At 36.9% G+C, this 11,494-nt stretch overlaps 1 protein-coding gene across 2 annotated transcripts in view; it reads left to right on the forward strand.

The window, feature by feature from the left end:
- LOC127414829 (leucine-rich repeat-containing protein 75B-like) overlaps nucleotides 1–11,494 on the forward strand; it is a 48,423-nt gene that overhangs the window by 33,067 nt on the left and 3,862 nt on the right. For both annotated transcript variants that reach the window (XM_051653165.1, XM_051653163.1), the window contains exon 4: nucleotides 10,236–10,581. In XM_051653165.1, the coding sequence (XP_051509125.1) occupies nucleotides 10,236–10,581 (346 nt within the window). The remainder of the gene's footprint in view (nucleotides 1–10,235; nucleotides 10,582–11,494) is intronic.

Below are 11,494 nucleotides of genomic sequence, written 5' to 3' on the forward strand. Positions count from 1 at the left end.
CACAATTAGAAAACTACAAGACATACTGCATCAAGCATGTATGACATCCTGCTGCACAGTTAGACATAAATACAATCCCCATGTATAGTTGAAGTCAGAAGTTTACATACACTTAGGTTGAAGTCATTAAAACTCATTTTTTAACCATTCCACAGATTTAATATTAGCAAACTATAATTTTGGCAAGTCATTTAGGACATCTACTTTGTGCATGACACAAGTAATTTTTCCAACAATTGTTTACAGACAGATTGTTTCACATTTAATTGACTATATCACAATTCCAGTGGGTCAGAAGTTTACATACACTAAGTTAACTGTGCCTTTAAGCAGCTTGGAAAATTCCAGAAAATGATGTCAAGCCTTTAGACAATTAGCCAGTTAGCTTCTGATAGGAGGTGTACTGAATTGGAGGTGTACCTGTGGATGTATTTTAAGGCCTACCTTCAAACTCATTGCCTCTTTGCTTGACATCATGGGAAAATCAAAAGAAATAAGCCAAGACCTCAGAAAAAAAATTGTATGGTTCATCCTTTGGAGCAATTTCCAAATGCCTGAAGGTACCACGTTCATCTGTACAAACAATAGTACGCAAGTATAAACACCATGGCATCACGCAGCCATCATACTGCTCAGGAAGGAGATGCATTCTGTCTCCTAGAGATGAATGTAGTTTGGTGCGAAAAATGCAAATCAATCTGAAAAAAAAAACAGCAAAGGACCTTGTGAAGATGTTGGAGGAAACAGGTAGACAAATATCTACAGTGGCATGCAAACATTTGGGCACCCCTGATCAATTTCTGATGTTGTGAATAGCTAAGCGAGCAAAAGATGGCCTGATTTCCAAAAGGCATAAAGTTAAAGATGACACATTTCTTTAATATTTTAAGCAGTTTTACTTTTTATTTCCATCTTTTATGGTTTCAAAAAAACAAAAAAGGAAAAGGCCCGAAGCAAAAGTTTGGGCACCCTGCATGGTCAGTATTTATTAACACCCCCTTTGGCAAGTATCACAGCATGTAAACGCTTTTTGTGGCCAGCTAAGAGTCTTTCAATTCTTGTTTGGGGGATTTTCACCCATTCTTCCTTGCAAAAGGCTTCTAGTCCTGAGATTCTTGGGCCGTCTTGCATGCACTGCTCTTTTGAGGTCTATCCACAGATTTTCTATGTTTAGGTCGGGGGACTGTGAGGGCCATGGCAAATCCTTCAGCTTGCGCCTATTGAGGTCATCCATTGTGGATTTTGAGGTGTGTTTAGGATCGTTATACTGTAGTAGAAGCCATCCTGTTTTCATCTTCAGATTTTTTTACAGATGGTGTGATGTTTGCTTCCAGAATTTGCTGGTATTTCATTAAATCCATTCTTCCTTCTACCAGTGAAATGTTCCCCATGCCGCTAGCTGCAACACAAGCCTAAAGCATGATCGATCCACCCCTGTGCTTAACTGTTGGAGAGGTGTTCTTTTCATGAAATTCTGCACCCTTTTTTCTTCAAGCATACCTTTGCTCATTGTGGCCAAAAAGTTAGATTTTAACTTCATCAGTCCACAGGACTTGTTTCCAAAATGCATCAGGCTTGTTTAGATGTTCATTTGCAAACTTCTGACGCTGCATTTTGTGGCGAGGACGCAGGAAGGGTTTTCTTCTCATGACTCTTCCATGAAGATCATATTTGTGCAGGTGTCGCTGCACAGTAGAACAGTGCACCTCTACTCCAGAGTCTGCTAAATCTTCCTTAAGGTCTATTGCAGTCAAACAGGGGTTTTGATTTGCCTTTCTAGCAATCCAACGAGCAGTTCTCTCTGAAAGTTTTCTTGGTCTTCCAGACCTCAACTTGAACTTCACCATTCCTGTTAACTGCCATTTCTTAATTACATTATGAACTGAAGAAACAGCTACCTGAAAACACTTTGCTATCTTCTTATAGCCTTCTCCTGCTTTGTGGGCATCAATTATTTTAATTTTCAGAGTGCTAGGCAGCTGTTTAGAGGAGCCCATGGCTGCTGATTGTTGGGACAAGGTTTGAGGAGTCAGAGTATTTATAAAGCTTTGAAATTTGCATCACCTTGCCTTTCCAAATGATGACTGTGAACAAGCCATAGCTCTAACAAGCTAATTAAGGTCTGAGACCTTGGTAAAAGTTATCTGAGAGCTAAAATCTCTTGGGGTGCCCAAACCTTTCTTTTTTTCACTCTAAAATTGTGCAAAACAAAAATAATAGACTAATCTTGCTTAAAATGTTGAAAAGAATGTTTCATCTTTAACTTTATGCCTTATGGAGATCAATTCATCTTCTACTCACTTAACTATTCACAGCAACAGAACTTTTGGCCAGGGGTGCCCAAACTTTTGCATGCCACTGTATATCCACAGTAAAACGAGTCCTATATCGACATAACCTGAAAGGCTGCCTAGCAAGGAAGAAACCACTGCTCCAAAACTGCCATAAAAAAGCCAGACTACAGTTTGCAAGTGCACATGGGGACAAAGATCTTACATTTTGGAGAAATGTCCTCTTGTCTAATGAAACAAAAATTGAACTGTTTGGCCATAATGACCATTGTTATGTTTGGAGGAGAAAGGGTAAGGCTTGCAAGCCAAAGAACACCATACCAACCGTGAAGCATGGGGGTGGCAACATCATGTTGTGGGGGTTGCAGGAGGGACTGGTGCACTTCACAAAATTGATGGCATCATGAAAGAATATTATGTGGATATACTGAAGCAACATCTCAAGACATCAGCCAGGAAGTTAAAGCTCGGTCACAAATGTGTCTTCCAAATGGACAATGACCCCAAGCATACCTCCAGAGTTGAGGCAAAATGGCTTAAAGACAACAAAGTCAAGGTATTGGAGTGGCCATCACAAAGCCCTGACCTCAATCCGATAGAAAATTTGTGGGCAGAACTGAAAAAGCATGTGTGAGCAAGGAGGCCTACAATCCTGACTCAGTTACACCAGTTCTGTCTGGAGGAATGGGCCAAAATTCCAGCAACTTATTGTGAGAAGGTTGTGGAAGGCTACCCAAAATGTTTGACCCAAGTTAAACAACTTAAAGGTAATGCTACCAAATACTATCAAAGTGTATGTAAACATCTGACCCACTGGGAATGTGATGAAAGAAAGAAATCAATCTCTCTACTATTATTCTGACATTTCACATTCTTAAAATAGTGATCCTAACTGACCTAAGACAGGGAATGTTTTCTACAATTAAATGTCAGGAATTGTGAAAAACTGACTTTAAATGGATTTCAGAGAAAACTCTCACAGTGTGCTGCAGTGAGACCGGCTTACTTGCAAACTGAGCAAATATAATTGTTAGGCAAAGCGAGACTACGCAGTTGATTGGCTACCCAATTACACGTCAGAGGACCTATCAGCTTACATCATGTGAACCGATTGGCTTATATCACATGTGAGCGAGCTAATTGGAAAAAATAACAAGTTCAAAGAAGCAATCAGCTTGCGGCATTCAGAGTTTCATGCCCAAACTTAGTCATTTAAGTTATTTTGCAGTAATTAATGATGGTAAGTCATTTTAACAAACCACTAACTTTGGTACATAATTTGTCCCTGATCGTTTGTGCTACAGACTTTAACGAGACCTCAAATTGAGCAGCACTTTGTCTAAGCAATAAGTGTTACGTTTTTTTCTAATTCTAATATCATAGAGATGGGGTGGGCTCTTTTGACTTGGGTCAGTAAGCAACCACCCAGAACACCCTTGCAATGGAATAGCAACACCATCGTGACAATCCACATGACCACTCACATTTTCTTAAGAAAATACAAATCTGGTTTATGTATACAGTGTACATTTTAGCATACAATACTGTGGACTTGCTTTTGCATCTTTTCAACAATTTGTGCACAAAATCCAATGGATATAGGTGGTAAAATTCTGATTACACACCTTAAATTAAGCAATTTAGGATGCAAGAACTACAACAGCCTGTTGATTACTGACAGACTGTGTAATAGTGCAAAGCCAGTGAAGCAAAAAAGATTTCCATGCTTATTTCTTATTTCCCAGGAAAACATAATTGCCTCAGGTACTGTAAAAATACAAATAAATATATTATACTTCCTTTTCACCTCTCTAAATATATTATTTATAGTCTCTCGGGTGTAACGTTGGGTTCTTGGAGAGGAGACGCAGGAGTAGATACTTTCAGTCTTTTAATTATAAATGCTGGAGTGGAACAAAACAATAAAGCTAAACATCACAACAAACCATTAAACGTAACACTTCAACAATACAAGAACTGACAAAGGAATGATCAAAACAGGAGGGTATATATACAAACAATGATTGATGATGGAATGGAGGATAGGTGAGGAGGATTGGAAGTGATGAGGGCAGTGGATTCTGGGAGATGTAGTCCGGAGGAAAACTTCAAAATAAGAGTCCTTTAATAACATGAGGGAGACAGACTGTGACAATGGGATGGTGTAACTGTGTTGGTAGACCAGCAAGGTAGACAGAAAGACGGAGTGAGAGAGAAAATGAAATCCACAGAGAAATAGAGAGGAGAGAGAATGTCCCATTGGGAATAAATAAATTATGAAGGTACTTTGCATCATTGAAGTCTCTGCAAAAACAAAATGGAGTCCGGCTCAGGGAATCAGGCACCTCAGGGAAGCCTGGAGGGTGAGAATGAGGGCGAAAATGAGGGCTGATGAATAAATCCTGTCATTTCGTAACATCTGTGCACTGCATGGAAATGTCTTGTCTTCTTATTGACACTTCTATGTCACTGATCTAAGGCTGTCAATTTATTGTGTTACTGTAATTTAGTACAATTATAAAAAATAATATAATGTGATAAAAATGCACATATGCTTAAAAGAAATTACACAAACTTACAGGCAGTACAGAATGAGTAAGGGGCTGTTCATGCAGGACACATTCTTGCATCTGTCTGCATTGTTTGTTTTTTTTTAAACTGTTCTCATGTCTAAATGTGCATTTTTGACATTTATAAACTTTGTCACGTTGAAATAAATTTAACAATGGGATTTTTCAGAAGGTGCAACTTTAAAAAAACTTGTCTCAAGATCTGCATTCTGTTCTATTTTGTTTTTCTGCATCTACATGTTTTTGAAAGCAAGAACACATTCTGTTGGAATGGCCCTTAAGTCTACAAGTAACAAACAATATATTGATTAAAGTTGTTTTTTTTATTGTAATATCTGTTCAGTACTTTACTCATCTGCCCCAATAATTTATTTGAATTATATTAATGTTGGGGCTTTTCTCACCAAATATTGATATATGCTCATTTGTGAATAATTCAATTTATTTATCAGAATATTGTAATTATTTAAATTCGATGAAGTACAATTACATTTTGTAATCAATTGAAAGCTCTACTTTTATTCTAATACACTGTTAGTAGCACACCTAGCTGGATGCAATAGAAGTCAAGTCATTTTTATTTGTATAGTGCTTTTCACAACACACTTTTCATCGTTTCAAAGCAGCTTTACAGAAAATCATGAATTAAAAGAAAATGAAACTGTAATATCTATAATGTCTTAGAATCATCATTATGTAGTTTGATAAAATACGATTGTGAATTGTGTTTAAAAATAAGTAATTAAATCATAATTGTATTTAGAACCCCAGTGAGCAAGCTGAGGGTGACTGTGGCAAGAAACACAAAACTCCATAAGATGTTGGTTAATGGGGAAAAATAATCTTGGGAGAAACCAGGCTCACTGTGGGGACCAGTTCCCCTCTGGCTAAACAGCATGAATATAATGCCAATATTACTTATGTATAGTGCAAAATTATTAAACTAAGTAAGTGTTAAGGGTCAGTGTTTAAACAAAGATTTTGTATGAACTGTAAGATTAAAATAGAACAATTTGTATTTAAAAAACTCGTATTTCTATAGACTGCAAGTGTGCTGCAAAGGGAGCACACACTGGAGTGCTTAGTCTTTGTGATTGTACAAAAGCTGACAGTAAGGAAAATGAATGTCAGTCATAGCTGCTGGTTGCCAAGAAATGTGAAGTGAGCCCGATGTGACTGTAATTCAAACTGACACCTGGTTGCAACAAAAATATATCAGATAAATAACACATTAAAATTACTTACATTATTCATTTACTTCTTCTAGAGTGGCACCCTAAAAAGACTGCATAATTGGTTTCCTATATTTTGGTAACTTTTAAAAGCCATCCCTGCTGAACAAAACTACTTAAACAAGCATAAGATGGTTTGCTGGTCTTAAAGGATTAGTTCACCTAAAAATTAAAATTCTCTCATCATTTACTCACCCTCATACCATCCCAGATGTTAATGAATTTCTTTCTTCTGCTGAACACAAATTAAGATTTTTAGAAGAATATTTCAGCCATGTTGGTCCTTACAATGCAAGTGAATGGTGACCAGACATTTCAAGCTCCAAAAATCACATAAAGGCAGCATAAAAGTAATCCATACGACTTCGGTGGTTTAATGTCTTCTGAAGTGATGCAATCACTTTGCATGGGATACAGATAAATATTTCAATACTTTTTTACTGTAAATCTCCACTATTGCTTCTGAAGATATGGAGTTAACCACTGGAGTCATATGGATTACTTTTATGCTGCCTTTATGTGCTTTTTGGAGCTTGAAATGTCTGATCACCATTCACTTCTATTGTATAGACCTACAGAGCTGAAATATTCTTCTAAAAATCTTAATTTGTGTTCTGCAGAAGAAAGAAAGTCATACACATCTGGGATAGCATGAGGGTGAGAATTTTCATTTTTGGGTCAACTATCTCTTTAACTGGTCTCCCAGACTGGTCTGTTTGCTGGTTTCAGAGGGGCTTTGGGCACTTTTCAGATGGGCAGGTTGGAAGTCCAACTGGTCACCCAGCTAAACCAAATAAGCAACAGCTTGGCCTGGCTGGGAGAAATCTTTTTTAAGATTTTCAAGGAATGCAAAAATGCAGTCTGTTAGTTGGGGATAATTGACCTTTTGATGACATACATCACTCAAAATCCAAAAAGAATAGTTTTTAATAACCAATATGTCCTCTTCCTCACATAAAGCAGATTTGAAGCAAGTTTTTACAGGTCAGACTAATCTTATTTTCCCTCAAAAGCACCTCCCTAGCTGACTTTTTATCTAAATTGACCCCTAAAGCATCTTCAAAGAATTTCTTCAGCATCTCATCAAAGCACACTCTCTTTTCATGGGCCAGCCTATTGCTATTTAATCACAGAGATCCCATAAATGTCACTGCTTAAAGGCTAAGCAGAATGGATTGTGAGTTGGCTAAAATGAGGCACCAAGCTTAAAAGGGCCACTGTATGTCAAAATAAAGCCATTGAACTCTTGTATATAACACAAAGCCCAGGGGGATTGGGACCTGGAGTTATATTTGGCAAATATATTTAATTTGGGCCTAAACACAGAAAGAGATGCCACCTTCTACCACTGACAGGAAAATTGAGGAAGACTGTCAGATGAAAAGATATCAACCTCTGAGAGGATTGTAATAGTACATTTGCATCTCAGTGTATGTGCGTGTGTGTTTTCTTGGAAAAGCACATATGAATATTCCTTTGATCTCTCTTCTCTGGCTTGTGAGTTAGTGTATTTTGCATGGATCATCCTATTTCCATTTCAAATTGTGCATTGTTACCATGTCACCCAAATCATTTAGAACATATCATGCACATGATCTGTGGTGCTGAGTGTTTTTCAAGGGGATGTCTGTTTCTGCTTGTCTGTGTTTTTATGTTATTGATCCTGTTAATGGAACTGGGTTCAAATGGAGCACACAGACTGGCACAGACATAATAATGGTGCTGTATAGAGCACTGTGGGAAAATTGTGAGTGTGGGCTACTCTGCTCTCTTTTGAAAGGTGCTACACTAATTTCTATTTTATTTTATATTTTAATGAATGTGTTTAATTCGCTCTTGTGATAGTGTATTAAAAAAGCATTTTACATTAAAATAGTACGCACACTAGCTTTACCTTTCCAATACTATCTATAAGAATGTCTGTCACTTATATGATAAAAAAATCTTGTCCTGTTCAAAGAGAGGGTAAAGATTTGACTAGCCTAATTTTCAAATGCAAAAAAAACCCCAAACAAACAAAACAATGAACCCTTAGATGCATGGTAATTTTCCCAAACACTCTTACATATTCGGGTCTTTAGAGACCCGGCACATATATCTATCAAAAATGGATGTAGAAAATGCCAAGATAGTGTCAAGTTTTCAAAATATTTTCAAGACAATTAGAAAATAATAAAATAAAATATATTTTGAAATATATAAATCAAAGAGATAATGCAACAAATCAGGACAAATCTAGAACAGGATTCATTATTTTCACTGAAATGTCATGAGGTACAACTGGCTGTCAAACACATATTGAGCTACACATAACACATAATCTACACATAAGATACACATCAGCTATACCTATGTTACACATATGTATTTTCTCAGGCACTTATTGAGTCTAAATAGATTAATAACTTACATTATTTCAGTAGTATACCCAAATAACAATAGTCATATCATACTTTTCATGTGTTTCACTTGCTATAGTTTACTTCCATGTTGTTTCTACGTCAGCTAGCAATGTCAAATGTAAATCAAATCAGTCACTGAAACATAAGTGCCACATTGAGTAAGAAATAGCATGTATATTATGTATGTGTACTCGCATATGATATATAGATAATTAACCATGTTGATAATTCATTAACAAATGAATTAAATTATTAACATCATCGGAAACCAAAAATATGAAAAAAACTGCACCTGCAGCACTGTTCAGTGAAGTTTGGCGGAAGAGCAGTGATTTCTGACTGTGAGACTTCAGAGATGGAACACAGAGATCGATTATTTGGAAGGAAACTTTGACTTTAGGAGATTTTTATCAAATTTTTAAAGAGTCAAAAAGAAATCAAAGGAATGTGTTTTACTATATGTTCCCCACAACGCAACTTTGGCTATTATTGTGTAAAATTGAACTTTTGAAGTTTGTGTTTATATTTTATATTGTGTTCAAATTTTAAATTTGATCATGGCTGACATGTATGTAATTATGGCATAATTTTCAGAGTATATGGTTTGAGTCCCAAAAAACCGTTAAAAATAAGAATTTTTAATGCACTCTTGAGATTGCTAATGTATTGTTGAGAGCAACACATCAGTGTTCTAAAGGACAAACTCAGGTCAAGATTGCTGACTGCTTTTGCTGTGCATATTGACTAATCTTGCATAGAAACTGCATAACTACAAAAAAACGTATCATCGTGCATATACAAATAGGACATATGGAGTGGTATGGAAAAGGACACAAATGATTTGTCTTTTTGTTTTTGAGTTTGTAATTTTATAAACATTTAAACAATGATCTATAGAGCTCTAATTAAAATAATGATTTAAAAAATCATTCAACTATCATGCACTCATTTCTACTATTTAAATTATTTGGACAAGTCTGTGGCATACTGCATGAGTCAGTTATATCAAAGAGATTGCACGACTTTGCCCTACCCAATCCTAGAAGAAAAAAAGCCTCTGATGTCGAAAGAAAATGTGAAGTGTGCCAAACAACTCCTACAGGAGGATGAGGACTATAGGAGCAGTACTCTGGACAGACGACACAAGAGTAGACCTGTTTGGCTACAATATACAACCTTATGTTTGGTAAAAGAAGAAAAATAAAAACAGGCTTTTCTAAAAACCTCATACCATACTGTTAAGCATGGTGGAAGACACTTTATGGTTTGGGGCTTAGCCTAGGGGGGGCACCAAAAATTCCACCGGCTGCACTTCCTCGCACGTTATACGTTATTTAAGGACCTGATAGCAGCTGCAGAACACTTTCCCAGTCAGACAATTCAACTAGGATTATTGTGATTTGTTTTGGATAAAAACTGGACATTGATGTGCATGTAAGCCCACTTAATGACATTCTGCACTCTAACCCTACCACAGCTGTCTAATCCTGAGGGCCTCTATGACCTCTGTCCCTGTATTTTATGACAGCACCCTGCTCCTATCCAGCAGGGAGGGATTTCAATAAAGACAAAAAATATCCTCTTTCCAAATCCCCTACTGCTTTGTTAAAGGCACATTGCTTCTTTGTTAGGAACAGTCAGATTTACAGTACAGTCAAAAAATACTTGTAATTTTTTTCCTGTTTGTTTTCTTCTCAGATTTCTCAGTATCTAATGACTTTTTCCCTCTTTCAATCATAGTCTTAAAACAACCCTTCAGAAGAAACTCTGCAGTGACTCTGTGGACCTCTCAGGCATACCTTTGTCAACCCGTGACATACGGCATGTGGCGTATTACCTCCAGACCAGTGGGGGCGCTGTGATATCGGTAGATCTCAGTTTCACTGAGCTCCAGGATGAGGGCCTACGTCTACTTCTGCCCTTCCTGGGTGCATTGCCCAAACTCACAACACTGGCTCTCAATGGAAACCGTCTGACTCTTGGCATCCTTAAAGATCTGACTGAAGTCCTCAAAGACACCAAGAGGTTTACTTGTCTCGCCTGGGTTGACCTGGGTAACAACGTGGACATATTTACAATGCCACAGGTGAAACATCAGATTCTTACAACATCAATCTTATCCCCCCTAATGTTATACTAATCCTGAAGCCAATATTTCTGTTTGTGTATAACAGGGCTGCACTACAAGACTCTTGACTCAGAATTGTTCTGAACATCTAAATGCTATATACAGTTGATAATTTTTATAGTAGTGTCTTACAAATATGACACGTTGTCCTGCTTTAATTGAAACAGAACATTACCAAGTACATTAATATCCTTTTTTGATCCTAAAACAACATTCCTTCAACATACATTCATACCCCTAACCTACCAACAAAATCACAGAGAAATTATAAGTTGACAAGAATGTTGGTTTTGTCTGAAACCAAAGGCAGCTGACTTGCTTCAAATGCAATGTACTGTATATGAATGGAGGCATCTTTTAAGAAAACAAGGCTTCCAAAGCATCATAACATAGTCTAATGATCTCAAGTAGTGTAAATTAATTTACTCCTTTTAACTGCTTCTTCAGATGTATTTTCCATGTTTCACAAACATTAAATTCAGACATTCCTTGATGCCTTCCTGCCTCTGTATACTGCCTTCCAAGGCAGCATTGTTCAGATTTCAGACACTGCTGTTGTTCAAGCACCTAACCCCAACTCTAAGCTTACTCCTATCTCTGACCTTAAACCTATAATCGTATTGGTTGATAGGAATGTTGTACAAGGACCTTCCTTAAGGACCTTATATGTCCTTCGTGGATGAATCATATTAAAGGGGTCATGACATAATCTTTTTTTTTTTTATAATTTTATTATCTTTCCTGAGGTTCACTGATAATGTTAGTAAAGCTTTTTGGTACCAAAGCAGTCATAATTTAGTAATATATGATCATTTTCAACCCTGTTTCTGACCCTCTGTCTGAAATGCTCGGTTTTGGTAAACGTAAATGC

Source organism: Myxocyprinus asiaticus, chromosome 24 (genome assembly GCF_019703515.2).
Source record: "Myxocyprinus asiaticus isolate MX2 ecotype Aquarium Trade chromosome 24, UBuf_Myxa_2, whole genome shotgun sequence".
Lineage (NCBI taxonomy): Eukaryota > Metazoa > Chordata > Actinopteri > Cypriniformes > Catostomidae > Myxocyprinus > Myxocyprinus asiaticus.